Source organism: Pleurodeles waltl, chromosome 4_1 (genome assembly GCF_031143425.1).
Source record: "Pleurodeles waltl isolate 20211129_DDA chromosome 4_1, aPleWal1.hap1.20221129, whole genome shotgun sequence".
NCBI lineage: Eukaryota > Metazoa > Chordata > Amphibia > Caudata > Salamandridae > Pleurodeles > Pleurodeles waltl.
The window spans coordinates 769,950,183-769,967,288 of NC_090442.1; the positions used below are offsets into that span (position 1 = coordinate 769,950,183).

Below are 17,106 nucleotides of genomic sequence, written 5' to 3' on the forward strand. Positions count from 1 at the left end.
AGAGAAAAAGTCTATGTCTGGGGTGCCCCACCTGCGAAAGTAAGGGGTCAGGACTTGTGGGTGGAGCTCCCTCTCTTAAGAATTGTTGCTGCATCCTGCTGAGCAGGTTTGCAAAGTTGTTGACCACTCCAGGAAAGTACTGTGTCAGGAGGTGCACTTGGTTACGGATAGCCTAACACCAAATCTCTTGCGCTAAGGTCGACAGGTCGAGTGAGTATGTACCTTTTTGTTTCTGAAGATAGAACACAGAGGTTATGTTGGCTGATGAACTGGGACTATCTTGCCTTGGTTCTGTAGGAGAAAAGCATTGAGTTTTAGACAAATGACTAACAGTTCTTAGTGGGTGATGTGGAGACCCCTAAGATGAGGTGGCCACAGACCTTGGACTGTCATGTCATTGAGGAGAACACCCCCTCCCCAAAAGCCCAATGGGGATGTATCTGTGGTGATGTTCACCTGGAGAACTGTTTCTGCAAAGAGCCTGCCCTTTCACTGTTTCACCACTGCAGAGCGATGAGTGCTAGCCCTTGCCAACACTAGATCCTTCATCAGATCCACTGCTTGTGACCACTGGCTGAGAGGCACTCCTGAAGTGGGTGCATATGAAGCCTGGTGTGGGACACCATGGCAATGCAGGAGGCCATCATTACTAGCAAGAAATAACAGTGAAACCTGGGAGCTGACTGAGTGGCTGGAAAAAGTTAGAAGCTGTTGGAATGCCTGCTCCCTGAGAGCTGGAGAAAGTTCTGCCCATGACGGAGTTGCAAAACACGCCTAGAAAGGACTGGACTTGATGTAACTCTTAGTGGGTTTTGTGGTGTTCACCATGAACCCTAACCTGTGTAGGAAGGAGGCTGTATCCTGGGAATGAGCCAGGCATTCCTGTCTGTTTGCACTCTTGATCAGCCAGTCATATAGGTAGGGGAAGTCGTAATTTCCCCCCTCTAGAGGTGGGTGCTATGCACTTGGTGAAGACCCTCTGAAGGGTAGCACTTTGAATTGGTAGTGTTGACCACGTAGAATGAAGCAAAGGTTAACACCGTTGAGCTGGGTGAATCAGGATGTTAAATTAGGCGTCCTTCAAAGTCGAGAATGGACAATAAGTCATATTACTGCAGCAAGGCGATAACATCCTGTAGTGTGACAATATGACGTGTTTTGACAGGACGATGGTTGAGGATTGGTCTGAGGGATCTGTTGTTTTTCAGAATGAAGAAGTATAGAGAGTAGACACCTATGCCCTGGTGGTGGCATGGCAGTGGCTCTATGGCTACAGGGGGTGGGGGTGTCCTGAAAAGGATGTGGTCTAAGTTAGGATCTGTCGGGTTTTCACACTGTAATCCTCCCAGGGATCCCCTGAAGTAGCAGGGTAAACAAAGGCAAAGACCTGAGCTGAAGAATAAGGGCTTGGGCTGCCAGTGTTGGAGTAAGACTGCGGGCACCCTTGAGGAGAAGGCATAGGAGCGCCTTGAGACCCGCACGGGTGAGTAGCGCGCTTTATAAATGTTAATGATTTGATTTGATTTAGGAGATGAGGGAGGAGGATGTGAGGGGGAGGAGGTTGAGGTGAAGGTGGAGGAGTAAGAGGAACAGAAGTTTGTCCATGGATCTATTGAGGGGCACAAAAGTGACCTAGGGATGGACTTCTTCTAAGGTAAGTTTGCGTTTCTTGTTCTGGACCTGTGGATGACAATCCGCCCATCTCTCGTCCAGCCCCTGCAGAAGCCTCTTGAGGATGGGGGAGGTGTTCCTCGACTTCTAGGGTGGGGGCGGCAGGCTCTGGTGCAGATGATGGCTGATATGCCCTCTGTGTCTTCGGTTTCGATGGTGGATCAGGTTTTAACAGCTCATCACCAATGGGAGGCCTCTGGCTCAAGGCCGATCGAGGATCAAGGGCCTTGGCTTAGCCTCTCCTCAGCTCCGAGACCTTGGCTCGGTGTTGACCAGCACTTGAAGGATGTGGCGCACCTGAAGGTAGCAGCGGTTTCGCCACTGGGCTCGATGCCCGTCAGGGGCGGTGCTCTGCTCAGACGTGCAGCACTTATGAGTAATGGTGAGGGCTGGGAAGTCAAAACGTACACGTGTCCTGACCATTAAGCATGGACCGATGCAGATCCAAGTGGATGGAGCATCCTCAGAAGCCTCTTCCTCCATCAGGAACTCCTCTTTGCCTGACTTAGTCATTGGAGCAAATATATTCAGGACTGGTCTGGGAGCTCTGGTGATTCACCCAACACCTTCTCCAAGTTTTCCATGCCCAGAGGGTCAGCGTCAACGAAAAATGTCAGGTGTCTTCGAAGATGACTGGGCCATCATTGGTGTCTGCGCTGGAGTAAGGTATCCTTGCACAAGCTGCAGACGTGGAGGTCGGCCCAAGGATGTTTAGAGCAGCATTGAGGGCATCTCTTGAAAGACGTCCATTCCTTTACCTTGGGAGCATCTTCATTCTCCGAAGGTAGTCTAGAGCATGCTTATGCAAGAAGGGCCTTGAAGGGACGAGAGACCCGATTGCTTATCATCAATGAATCTAAGGATGGAACCATCACAACACATTAAAAAAATGTTTTTTTTTAAAACACATAATTTTCTTGCGACTGGGTTATAGACAGCAGATTGGAGGATGCGACAGAAATTGACAAACTTGTAAAGATTAGAAGTATGATGGATGACGTCGGAACATGATGGAGGAGAAAACAAATCTAACAATCGAGTCAGTGACCATGTGCATCTATGACCAGAGGAGGTGTCAACCAAGACCTTGTGATTTGAAAAACTTCTTCGAAGAAAGTAACTTGCAACTACTGAATCCAATTCTAGATAACAGGATTATGTACAGCATATGTATCTACAGGCACACATACTACACATATGTCATTCCCACAATCTAACTTAGAGAAAGCTAGAGTATGCACTGCTGTTTTGATGGTTTGAGATGATCAGGAAAGATGAAGGTACACATTTTCTTGAGGGTGTACAGGTGGAAGTTGGCAGATCTAGCCATATTTTTGATATGAGGAGTCAACATGAGAGTTAAGTGAAGGGCAATGCCTAATGATATGGCAAATTGAGTAAGCATTGGAGAAAAGCCCTCTAGTTTCAGAGATTTCAAGAGACAAGGTTCAAAGCTTCTCTTGAGGGATGTGGCAAGGAGGAGGAATTCAGGCTTCAGTGGGTTTAACTGGAGAAAGATCTCTCTCATCCAAGTTTGTAGTTGAGATAAACATTGTCTTAACATGGATATGTCTTCTATTATTGAGGTTTTTAAATAAAGTTATATGTCATCTGCCTACAAGTGCAGAGCAACACGTCATTTATTTGTAGGCTTGATGGATCCATGAATAAACTGAATAAAGTTGGTGCTGAGGAGACACTGTAGGACACACTGGTTATTCAAGAGGTGTTGAATCTCTTTATTTTCACTAGTAGGGATATACTGATCAGGAAGGATTTGAACCATTTTAGGATTCTGTCACTTAAGCACACTCAGTGTTCAAAAGTGTGAAGTAGTCTTCCACGATTGACTGTGGAGAAGGAAAAAGATAAGTCAATGCATCACTTTCAAAATTAAATTGCTGTTACAATGCAGACACCTGCTCTGAATCCTGACTGATGTTTGGATAGAAGGTTGTCTTTTCAGAATGTGCTATTTAGTTGGTTGGCCTCTGTTTTTTTCTATGGCTTTCCCAAGACACGGCAGGATGAATGCTGGGTAACAGATGCTTGGCAGGGATCAAGTTTGGGTTTAATGATTCTCTAACTGGTTACTACAAAATTGTGCTACTGTTATTGGCTTTCAGAAGATTTTTACTATTCAAGGTTACAAATACAGGCACTAAAATAAGGAAAGTAGTGGATGAAGGGACTAAGCAAAAAGTTGCTTGTTTGGACTACACTCCACTGAGACAAATATGATGTAAAATATGGCAGAATTCATAACACAACACACATTAAATTCTATAAATCAGTCCCTAAACGTTAATCTATAACACAGTCAGAGAGCTTGGTATTTGGGCAAGGGTACTTGCAAAAGCATGTACCCTTTAATAGTCAAGTAATCACATACAAAATCTAGTTAATGTTATTTGTCACAAAAGACTAATGGATATAATATGAAAATCTGATTCTTGGTGAATTAAATACAATCTTCTACATTGAGCTAAGAATAAACCAGCAGTGACAATAAAATAATGCAAAAAAATGAGTGTAAAGAAATACGCACAAAAAGGATAAAAAAAAATATATATACAATATCCCTCATACACAGCTATATATAAACAAAGACTTACAAAATTACAGATGAAAAAAGCATGCAATACTGCAAATTACAAGCCAATTTCAAAATGGTATTAGGCTTTTAAATCAATAAAATTGGATGAAGTGTTGTTATGTTAACCCCTAATTCTCTTCGATCCATGATTTTTTAATTTTTTCAAATTCAGATGAACAAGTTACTTGCCTCTAGTTATCCTCTTCCTCGGATTCCTCACCTTTTCAATGATCCCAGGTGCCATATTAGATCTGGATTTTTTTAAACAACAGTTGCTCCTGTGCTGCAGCAGGTGGTGACCAAAGATTTACAATGTCCTCGTGCCACCCTGGAAGCGTTGGTGCAGAGCAACAAACAGGCACCACCAAGACCCACTGACATCAGCTTATCTTTTCACTTTTCTGCTTCCTGAGTTGCACAGCAATCACAACAAATCAGAGGCAACAGTGTGCTGAAAGGAACTTCATCCTTTTTAACGGACACAGCAGCTCATTCACAGAACGGGGAGTAGGAAGGGTGGTAAGAAACCATCGTTAGATTATTCACCAGAAAGTTAAGTAACTTGTTTTGTTGATGAATACTTCTAACCTCAGATTTCCCACCTTTCGACTAGATACCCAAACACACCTCCCAAATGGCGCCAGGTCTGAGGGTGGGCTCACACCATAAAGTACTTTAGAATCAAGCAGCCAAAATGGCCGTCTCTGCGGCCCTAACTGCTGTGGTGCTAGTGCTTGGCGAATGTTTGCATGGAGGCCCATGACAGCCTAGAATATGTCTAGGACAGTAAATCCCCACACTAACGTTGCTGATGTAGCTTTGGCTCTGGTGGAGTGAGAATGCAGGACACTGGTATAGCTTGTCTTTGTGCACAGAAAAATCCACCTGGACAGACTGTTTCTGCACCACCTTACATTTCCTAGTATCCAAAAGTCGGTCCAGGCAAAGCCCATGAAGAGCTGGTCAATTAAATGTACCCTTTGTAAAAACTGAAGATATTCCTCAGGTCATGCGGATGGAGCCTCTCCTCAATGGATGTGACAGAAAAGGGCAGAGGGTGATGGACTGACCCAGATCGGAGGGCAATACAACCATGGGCAGAAAGGAAGCCTGGTTTCTCTGCATCAATTTGTCAGGAGAGCAAGTGGTGTACAGAGGCTGCAGTGATAGCACCTACAGTTGATTGACACAGGATGCATAAGTAATGTAACAAGAAAAAACATCTCGATTGTGAGGAGTTGTAGAGAACTAACGGTTCATATGCTCCAACTGTGCGCACAACAGAAACGTGAGGACAAAGTTAACATCCCATTCAGGCATAAAGGGCTTTGGCAGAAACATGTGTTAAACCTTTTGAAGAACCTCATTACAACAGGTGACTTGAATAAAGAAGGTTGGTCAGGCAAACAAAGCAGACAAGGCTGACATATAGCCTTTATCGGTGCCCACCACAAAGCCTTGCTGGACCAAAGATAAAACAAACTAAATAACATCTTCCAAATTGGCTTTTAGGGTAAAAAGCAGACGATATCTACATCACTCCACAAATTTCTTCAAACACCACAAATAGAGGGATTTACTTCAGGGGCGCCACACTGCAAAAACACACATTAACTACTTCAGTATGCAAATGGAAACTGCTCAATGGTCACCAGACAATCTTCAGGCATGGAGGTGTAACATGGAGATTCAGTGTAGGTCCCTGCCCTATTGCTGAAACAAGCCCACCCAAAGAGGAGAGAGAACGAAGGGCAAACGCTCAGGCTCAATAGGTCAGGGTACAACACCCTCCAAATCTGGGGCTGCCAACATGGCCTGGGCCTGGTCTGTTCCAATCCTCAGAACCCAAGCCAGCATTAGTGCAGAAGTCAGTTGATCCACTGCAAGCGCTAGGTAAATACATCTGCTGCTTGGAAAGTTTGTGTTCACCTGACAAATTTCTGGCCTGTTTTCTTTGCGCTGTGCTCAATGGAAACAGAGGTTCCATTGCAATGTTTATGCGGGCCAGTGAACACAAGGGGCCAGGTGCTTGTACTAGGCCAGCAGTCCAAGAAACCTCAGAACCAACCTCACCAAGACCAAGAACAGAACCAAAAACATAGGCTCATGCCCTGGGCTCTTTGCTGGATGGGAAGACCTTGGACACCACTATGTCCAGGAAGGTCACTATGAATGGAATTCTCTGTTCAGGCATGAGATGGGACTGTTCGCTGATGGAAAAACCCAGGGATGAAAGCAGGGTGAGAAACGTAAAACAACAAAACGATTATAAACATTTTTAACAAATGCTCTTAAAACAACTAAAGATATCACTAGAGATGTGCAAGCCAAAAAAACAGAAGGTTATTGCATTTTCCGTCTTCATTTTAAAATGCAAATATGATCTAAGTGCTAAAATGGATGTTAAAATGGCACACAGCAAAGGACATGCAGGATTAGAAGACATTCAGAATGACTGCGGCTAGTGGTGTGTAGAAATCCTAGTAGTATAGTTTAACCGAGGAAGGCTTGAGATTAAGAAAAGTCAGGAGTATGGTTTGGAACATAATTGGACAAGAAGCAGGAAGTACTTGAGCTCCATGGCCGCTAAGGCCAAGTGTATCCTCCAGTAAGGATACAATGCCCTGTAGACATGAGCAAGGTTTGAGGTGATATAGTTTCTGACACTGTCCAGGGAAAAAACACAGGAAAAACGTTATGCCATAGGAATGGCAAGAAGAGAGCCAGAACAGGAAGTCTGTGGGGAAATCAGAATGGAACCAACAGTTTTGAAATGGAAGAACTGTTACAGTTGGAAAGGCGAGAACACAAATAAATAAAAACTGTAGAAATTAAGTGAGAACTTTAAACGCAGTCACTGTTCTAAAATAATGCACAATTCTAATGTGTCTGAAGGTACTTTAATTCTCTGAAACCAAAATCATCAACTGAAGATTGCCACTGTGAACAGCTGGAAATTCCACCAATGAGCTGCAACACAATATGCTGTGACGTTGGATGCATAAAAAAGGCTGAGACATAACCTATATATACAGGGAGTGCAGAATTATTAGGCAAGTTGTATTTTTGAGGATTAATTTTATTATTGAACAACAACCATGTTCTCAATGAACCCAAAAAACTCATTAATATCAAAGCTGAATATTTTTGGAAGTAGTTTTTAGTTTGTTTTTAGTTTTAGCTATGTTAGGGGGATATCTGTGTGTGCAGGTGACTATTACTGTGCATAATTATTAGGCAACTCAACAAAAAAAAATATATACCCATTTCAATTATTTATTATTACCAGTGAAACCAATATAACATCTCAACATTCACAAATATACATTCCTGACATTCAAAAACAAAACAAAAAAAAATCAGTGACCAATATAGCCACCTTTCTTTGCAAGGACACTCAAAAGCCTGCCATCCATGGATTCTGTCAGTGTTTTGATCTGTTCACCATCAACATTGCGTGCAGCAGCAACCACAGCCTCCCAGACACTGTTCAGAGAGGTGTACTGTTTTCCCTCCTTGTAAATCTCACATTTGATGATGGACCACAGGTTCTCAATGGGGTTCAGATCAGGTGAACAAGGAGGCCATGTCATTAGATTTCCTTCTTTTATACCCTTTCTTGCCAGCCACGCTGTGGAGTACTTGGACGCGTGTGATGGAGCATTGTCCTGCATGAAAATCATGTTTTTCTTGAAGGATGCAGACTTCTTCCTGTACCACTGCTTGAAGAAGGTGTCTTCCAGGAACTGGCAGTAGGACTGGGAGTTGAGCTTGACTCCATCCTCAACCCGAAAAGGCCCCACAAGCTCATCTTTGATGATACCAGCCCAAACCAGTACTCCACCTCCACCTTGCTGGCGTCTGAGTCGGACTGGAGCTCTCTGCCCTTTACCAATCCAGCCACGGGCCCATCCATCTGGCCCATCAAGACTCACTCATTTCATCAGTCTATAAAACCTTAGAAAAATCAGTCTTGAGATATTTCTTGGCCCAGTCTTGACGTTTCAGCTTGTGTGTCTTGTTCAGTGGTGGTCGTCTTTCAGCCTTTCTTACCTTGGCCATGTCTCTGAGTATTGCACACCTTGTGCTTTTGAGCACTCCAGTGATGTTGCAGCTCTGAAATATGGCCAAACTGGTGGCAAGTGGCATCGTGGCAGCTGCACGCTTGACTTTTCTCAGTTCATGGGCAGTTATTTTGCGCCTTGGTTTTTCCACACGCTTCTTGCGACCCTGTTGACTATTTTGAATGAAACGCTTGATTGTTCGATGATCACGCTTCAGAAGCTTTGCAATTTTAAGAGTGCTGCATCCCTCTGCAAGATATCTCACTATTTTTGACTTTTCTGAGCCTGTCAAGTCCTTCTTTTGACCCATTTTGCCAAAGGAAAGGAAGTTGCCTAATAATTATGCACACCTGATATAGGGTGTTGATGTCATTAGACCACACCCCTTCTCATTACAGAGATGCACATCACCTAATATGCTTAATTGGTAGTAGGCTTTCGAGCCTATACAGCTTGGAGTAAGACAACATGCATAAAGAGGATGATGTGGTCAAAATACTCATTTGCCTAATAATTCTGCACTCCCTGTAATGTCTAGCAATAATGAAAAGCTGGTCATATTGCAGATTAGCTGCAGACTGCACCCCGTTGAAAATCTGAATAGTCATCACCACTAGAAGCCAGAGAGAATTGGGGAACTGGAGCCACTACTGGAAGAGCACAAAGGGACATCAACTATTGCATGCAGAAAAAACTGACTGTCTTCCTACCCCAAAACATATTCTTTTTTTTTAGCGTTAACCGCTTCTGTGCCTTGGACGAGGTGACCTCGTCCAAGGCTACAGTTCCCCTGTGCCTTGGACGAGGTCACCCCGTCCAAGGCACAGGGGAACTTGGGGGAGTGCTAGCGTGCCCCCCCGTGCACCCTCCTCCCCCCCCCCCAAGGCGGGGATGGAAGGAGAAGACCTTCCTCTTCCACCCCCGACCCACCCCACCCCCCCCTGTGACGTCAGCGTGCGAGCTGATTTGTCACAGGGGCCTCCCCCCCAGCGCGATTGAAAGAGAAATGCAAAGCATTTCTCTTTCAATCACTGGGGGAGGCCCGGAGGGGCTTCAAAGGGAAGGAAATGTATTTCCTTCCCTTTGAAGTCTCTCTCAGTGTTTCAAAAGCCAGATTGCTTGCAATCCGTCTTTTGAAACCCCAGTAGACACCAGGGATTTTTTTTTTTTTTTGTGAAATTCACATAAGGGAGCGACCCCTAGAGCAAAGGTCGCTCCCAGGGGGGGCATTTTTTCGGGAAGGCCTTTTCTGCCCCCCTGGGGGCAGAAACCTCTAGGCACCAGGGAATTTTTTTTTTTTTATGTATTTTTTTTTTTTATGTTTTGTTTTATTTTTTTAGGTGGGGAGCGACCCCTTAGGGGAAAATTATATTTAGGCCATTTCTGCCCCCGGGGAGGGCAGAAACCTCTAGGCGCCAGGGCACATTTTTTTTTGTGTTTTTTTTTTGTTTGTTTGTTTTTTTAGAGATGGGTAGCGACCCATCAGGCAAGGGTCGCTGCCCTGGGGGGCAAATTGTATTTAGACCATTTCTGCCCCCCTTGGGGGCAGATTGGGCGATTTTAGGTCAATCTGCCTCCAAGGGGGCAGAAACCACTAGGCACCTGGGATTTGTTTTTTGGCGCCAATGTCACGCAGGAGGAGCGACCCTGTAGGCAAGGGTCGCTCCCGGGTGGGGGTTGGGGGGGCAAATTTATTTTAGGCCATTTCTGCCCCCCCTTGGGGCAGACCGGCCTATTATTAGGCCGATCTGCCCCCAGGGGGGGGGGGGGGGCAGAAACCTCTAGGCGCCAGGGAAAATTTTTTGGGGGTGTTATTTTTTTTTGTTTCTTTGTTTTTTTAGAGATGGGGAGCGACCCATCAGGCAAGGGTCGCTGCCCTGGGGGGCAAATTGTATTTAGACCATTTCTGCCCCCCTTGGGGGCAGATTGGGCGATTTTAGGTCAATCTGCCCCCAAGGGGGCAGAAACCACTAGGCACCTGGGATTTGTTTTTTGGCGCCAATGTCACGCAGGAGGAGCGACCCCGTAGGCAAGGGTCGCTCCCGGGTGGGGGTTGGGGGGGCAAATTTATTTTAGGCCATTTCTGCCCCCCCTTGGGGCAGACCGGCCTATTATTAGGCCGATCTGCCCCCAGGGGGGGGGGGGCAGAAACCTCTAGGCGCCAGGGAAAAAACATTTGGGGTGTTATTTTTTTTTGTTTCTTTGTTTTTTTAGAGATGGGGAGCGACCCATCAGGCAAGGGTCGCTCTCCTGGGGGGCAAATTGTATTTAGACCATTTCTGCCCCCCTTGGGGGCAGATTGGTCGATTTTAGGTCAATCTGCCCCAAGGGGCCAGAAACCACTAGGCACCGGGGATTTGTTTTTTGGCGCCAATGTCACGCAGGGGGAGCGACCCCGTAGCCAAGGGTCGCTCCCGTGCAGGGGGGTTTTGGGTGGGGGTCAAATTTATTTTAGGGCATTTCTGCCCCCCCCCCTCCGGGGCCGGCTGAGCTAGAGGCCAAACTCCACAGGTAGGCACTTTGCAAAAAACACCTCTGTTTTCTGTGAAAAAATATGTTGTGTCCACATTGTGTTTTGGGCCATTTCCTTTTGTGGGCGCTAGGCCTACCCACAGAAGTGAGGTACCATTTTTATCGAGAGACTTAGGGGAACGCTGGGTGGAAGGAAATTTGTGGCTCCTCTCAGATTCCAGAACTTTCTGTCACCGAAATGAGAGGAAAAAGTGTTTTTTTTGGCCAAATTTTGATGTTTGCAAAGGATTCTGGGTAACATAACCTGGTCAGAGCCCCGCAAGTCACCCCATCTTGGATTCCCCTGGGTTTCTAGTTTTCAAAAATGCCCTGGTTTGCTAGGTTTCCCCAGGTGAAGGCTGAGCTACAGGCCAAAATCCACAGGTAGGCACTGTTTTCTTTCCAAAAATTGGATGTGTCCACGTTGCGCTTTGGGGCGTTTCCTGTCGCGGGCGCTAGGCCTACCCACACAAGTGATGTATAATTTTTATCGGGAAACTTGGGGGAAGGCTGGGTGGAAGGAACTTTGTGGCTCCTCTCAGATTCCAGAACTTTCTGTCACAGAAATGTGAGGAACATGTGTTTTTTTAGCCAAATTTTGAGGTTTGCAAAGGATTCTGGGTAACAGAACCTGGTCCGAGCCCCACAAGTCACCCCATCATGGATTCCCCTAGGTCTCTAGTTTTCAGAAATGCACAGGTTTGGTAGGTTTCCCTAGGTGCCGGCTGAGCTAGAGGCCAAAATCTACAGGTAGGCACTTTGCAAAAACACCTCTGTTTTCTTTCAAAAAATTGGATGTGTCTACATTGCGCTTTGGGGCGTTTCCTGTCGCGGTCGCTAGGCCTACCCACACAAGTGAGGTATAATTTTTATCGGGAGACTTGGGGGAACGCTGGGTGGAAGGAAATTTGTGGCTCCTCTCAGATTCCAGAACTTTCTGTCACAGAAATGTGAGGAACATGTGTTTTTTTAGCCAAATTTTGAGGTTTGCAAAGGATTCTGGGTAACAGAACCTGGTCCGAGCCCCACAAGTCACCCCATCTTGGATTCCCCTAGGTCTCTATTTTTCAGAAATGCACAGGTTTGGTAGGTTTCCCTAGGTGCCGGCTGAGCTAGAGGCCAAAATCTACAGGTAGGCACTTTGCAAAAAACACCTCTGTTTTCTTTCAAAAAATGGGATGTGTCCACGTTGCGTTTTGGGGCGTTTCCTGTCGCGGGCGCTAGGCCTACGCACACAAGTGAGGTATCATTTTTATCGGGAGACTTGGGGGAACATAGATTAGCAAAACAAGTGTTATTGCCCCTTGTCCTTCTCTTTTTTTTGTCCTTCCAAATATAGGAGTGTGTGTAAAAAAGACATCTATTTGAGAAATGCCCTGTAATTCACATGCTAGTATGGTCACCCCGGAACTCAGATGTGCAAATAACCACTGCTCCTCAACACCTTATCTTGTGCCCTTTTTGGAAATACAAAGGTTTTCTTGATAGCAATTTTTTACTCTTTATATTTCAGCAAATTAATTTCTGTATACCCGGTATAGAATGAAAACGCACTGCAGGGTGCAGCTCATTTATTGGCTCTGGGTTCCGCGGGTTCTTGATGAACCTACAAGCCCTATATATCCCCGCAACCAGTGGAGTCCAGCAGACGTAACGCTATATTGCTTTCGATAATCTGACATTGCAGGGTTTCTGTAGGAAACCCTTGTAAGATCTACACAAATGACCCCTTGCTGAATTCAGAATTCTGTCTACTTTTCAGAAATGTTTAGGTTTCTGGGATCCAGCATTGGTTTCATGCCCATTTCTGTCACTGACTGGAAGGAGGCTGAAAGCACAAAAAATTGCAAAAATGGGGTATGTCCCAGTAAAATGCCAAAATTGTGTTGAAAAATTGGGTTTTCTGATTCAAGTCTGCCTGTTCCTGAAAGCTGGGAAGCTGCTGAGTTTAGCACCGCAAACCCTTTGTTAATGCCATTTTCAGGGGAAAAACCACAAGCCTTCTTCTGCAGCCACTTTTTCCAATTTGTTTGAAAAAAATGACATTTTCACTGTATTTTGGCTAATTTCTTGGCCTCCTTCAGGGGAGGCCACAAAGTCTGGGTACCTCTAGAATCCCTAGGATGTTGGAAAATAAGGACGCAAATTTGGCTTGGTTAGCTTATGTGGACAAAAAGTTATGAGGGCCTAAGCGCGAACTGCCCCAAATAGGCAAAAAAAGGCCTGGCACAGGAGGGGGAAAAGGCCTGGCAGTGAAGGGGTTAAAGTACGTTTGTGAACCATGTACTCAAGACCGCTGCATGTCATCAGAGTCTCCTTAAAGTTGTGAGTGAAAATCAACAAAGTAAAATGCACCTGAAATTATTAATTTTATGGATCTGCAATCACTGGAGGTGGTATTATTGCAATATTACGAGTTTTCAGTTGGGAAATTGGGAAAAAACACTGGAATCTGAGTTGGCACATTACTTTCACCTGGTTTTCACACATTCCAGACACTTACCCCCCGATATATGCCCTTAAATTTTTATAGGTGAAATAAATGTAACCTCAACGCATAACCTCCTTTCAGAAGGAAAAAAACATTGCACTCAATTATGGCACCAATGACTTAGAAAACAGCCCAACTCAACCACCCTATTATTCATCCTCACTTACCTGACATTTTCAGCTCCCCTACCCGCAGGATGTGTGGCCAGTGCTGCAGGGTCTTGATAAAGAATGGGTTTGTGACGCCCAGGATAACATTTGGTCTGAAAAGCAATGTTACTTGTTTATAACACTAGTTATACCTTCAGATGTATTTATTCACCCTCTGCACAGCACACCAGAGAAAGCACTGAAGTGATTCTGCTGACAGGGTGCCAACTGTCCACACACAATACATCCATGGCATGCAATGTCAACTAATGCATATTTCGTCACTTGTTTTTTCTATAACTGAGGTAATAATTTCTTACCCCACTACCCAAACACCGTGTACTTGCTACCACACTATCCCCAAGCTAACTGCCTTGCCCTGCCATGCTCTTATCCTCCCCATTAAGGTCACTGCCTTTATTTATATTATATACACACACTGTCCAGTGTACATGCACAAAGCTGATCACTGTCAATGTATTTCAAGTATTTTCTATACTGGAATCCCCAACCAGTAATGCCAATGCACATCAGCATTATGTTATGGTGGTGTTTCTATAGCATCTTTATAACCCAAGAAATGTATTGCTGCAAGAGGAACAGGAGAACGATGTCACTAAGGTAATATTTGTTAACCAGCCAGATTTTTATGACTTTCCAAAAAGACTGGTTACTAATGCTATGGTAAGTTAATGGGAGGTAGTTCCAAAGGGCTTGGGTTAAAACGTAAAAAAATAAAATAAAAATAAAGAGAAAAAAAGAAGAGCCCCCTCCAAGGCTCTGGCAGTGAAACAGTAAACTGCTCAACAAACAGGTTGCAGATTCCTTGCTGGAGCAAATCTACTGATTTGCTACTTTTACAAAATGAACACAACATACTAGAGGAGAGTACTACTAGTGAATTCTGGCCTTCAAAGCTGACCAATAAAGAGTGAAGGAGGAAAGTGGCTCAGCAAAACCTAAATTCCAGTACGACAATTCTTGCTGCCACATTTTCAAAACGTCAGCCCAGGGTTCTTCTAGGTGACAGTACCTGGTAATGAGTACCCTTGGTCTATGGAATCTGCTGCATGGTGATACAGAGTTTGACTGCAACAAGTGTATACAATATGGAGGTCCTTATTCTGAGTGGAAGACCCCGGAGCTTTTGTCCCCTTAAAAGTAGAGGAGAATCCGGACTGATCTAGTTCCGGGAACCTGTGGAGATGTGCTGCAGTACAGGGTGAATTGGCACCAAGGCATTGATGGGAAGAAGTGCTGCTCCAGTAAATGAGGCTGCAACAGGTGTCTGGCACTTGGCCCATCACCACATGAAGGCCAGGCCTCAGGGTTATGGAAACAGTGCATTGCACAGAAAAGCCTTACAAACCCACAAAGCTGTCCAAGATTACTAGGCAATGCCAGAGTAAGCTGAAGAAGAACATGAGATACTTAACCCACTTTCCCGTTGACACCCAAGGTCACCCAGAAGATGAAAACGGAGCATTGCTGGCTTATGCAAATAGCTCCCAGGTGACCCAGGCAGCATTTGGTAGACGGAACATATTCTCCTGTCTGTGGCCAAACCCATGTGACTTCCCACGTTGAAGACTCTATTGAGGAACCGATGGCAGATGTTAGATCCAGAACCAGCCTCACTCCAACTGCACGAATGGCTCCTGAGTTCTATGAACTACGACACATGAACAATGATAGTAATGACGAGAAATATTATCCAGAGTGCAAGCTGAAACTACAGACAAAACCTACAAGCTCAAGTGGCAGAGATTCTGCATATGGTGCCAACAAAACAGCCTGCATCCATTTGAAGCTGCTCCTGAACAAACCATGCCTTTCCTCCTATCTTTCACCAAGTCCAGGCTTGCCCATGCCTCAATTAAAGCACACCTAGCTGCAATTTCTAGATGTAGGCTTTCCGTAGATACACCTTCTCTCTGTTCTTCCAGGCTCATATAACAGTTTATGAAGGGTTTATTTTGCACTTTTCCTTCAATGCAACCACCTGCTTTACAATGGCATCTCAACGTGGTCCTTTATCAGCTAATGAAATCTCCATTCGTACAGATACATAAAGCTGAACTCAAATTCCTTATGTGGAAAGTTGCAATTCTTCTCACTCTCACCTCCGCTAGGAGAGTCAGTGAAATACAGGTCCTTACTATCAAGGAGCCTCTCTCACTTTTCACTGATGATTTCGTTCTTCTCAGGAGAAACCCAAGATAAATTCTTAAGGTTTCATCCTCTTTTCATCTCAACAAACCTGTAGTATTACAAGCTTGTTCCCCTAATTCGCCCACTCTAGTTGAAAGAACTCTCCACACGGTGGATGCCAAGTGGTGTTTGAAATTCTACCTTCAGCGTACCTAACACTTACGGAAAACAGATCAATTACTAATCTCTTATTGTTAAGGCCTTGAAGGAGCAGAAGTCACAAAGACAACAATAGCCTGATGGATTGCATCCACCATACAATTTTGTCTTAAAAAAGCTGTCAGACCACCAAGGGCACGCTTAAATAGAGCAGTATCAACCTCAGCTGCTCTCTTCGCTGGCATTGCCCTAGACAAGATTTGCCGAGCTGAAATATGGAATACCACTCATTCCTTTACACAACAATATTGTTTGGAATCCACACAGCACAGCGACTCAGCTGTAGGACAAGCGGTGCTTTGCCATTTATTCCACTGAGATGAGCCCCATTACTAATGTAAGCTTATTTCCTTTCTTAATAATGCTTTTCTTCGTTTGATTTCATTATCCAGGTATTTTTAATATTATATATATATATATATATATATATATATATATATATTCATTGAAAAAAAACTAAGGTTACAGGGACGTTCTAGTTAGTAACTAGAATTAAAAAAAGCTTTGAAATTCACTTAAAAAAAACCAAAGGTTACAGGGACGTTATAGTCGGGCTCAAATTTTAACCGTACCAAACCACAATAATTCACCAGTTATAGGTAGAGTTACCTCAAGTAACTATAACTCATGCCCTAAGGTAACTAACTCGCGGCCCCTCCATGCACAGTTTTTCCCCCAAATATTTTACTAGAAATATTACATTGATATTATCAATGATGTTATAAAAGATGACATGATTGCCGTAATTTGTGTGGTAATTGGCAGTGCATGGAGAGGGCGTGAGAAAATAGTGGTGTTCCCCACCCCCTCTTTTTTTTTTTTTTATAAAAGAAAAAGCGCCCAGGATTTGGCCCACTCAGAGACATTAAACTAACGAAGTGCGGCAGACCACACTTCATGTTGTTGTTTTTTTTAATTTTTATTTATTTATTGAGCGGAGTCGCGGATCCACCAAAATGCTTTTTAGCCTGGGGGAGGGTGGAGCGGAGAGGAGGGAGGAGGCTAAGGGGTCAGGGTGTTCATACTGCCCCTTTTGGGGTTTTATTGTGTTTGGGACTGAGCTGAGTCCCAAGATGGCTGACAGCACTTCAATGACCGTGTTATCAGCCAATCAGATCTCAGCACGAGATCGTCAGGGGTTGCAAATCCATCGCGCCCCTAGATATATACATTTGTTTCACTCTTAATTTCTATAGAAACTAGGTCCTAACTTTAACTACCTAGTGGCAACTGCCACTAGTATATATTTATAGT

General features: G+C 44.5%; 1 protein-coding gene across 1 annotated transcript in view; it reads right to left on the reverse strand.

Moving 5' to 3' along the window:
• DENND6B (DENN domain containing 6B) overlaps positions 1-17,106 on the reverse strand; it is a 367,826-nt gene that overhangs the window by 158,491 nt on the left and 192,229 nt on the right. The window contains exon 12 of the mRNA XM_069229420.1: positions 13,501-13,595. Within this exon, the coding sequence (XP_069085521.1) occupies positions 13,501-13,595 (95 nt within the window). The remainder of the gene's footprint in view (positions 1-13,500; positions 13,596-17,106) is intronic.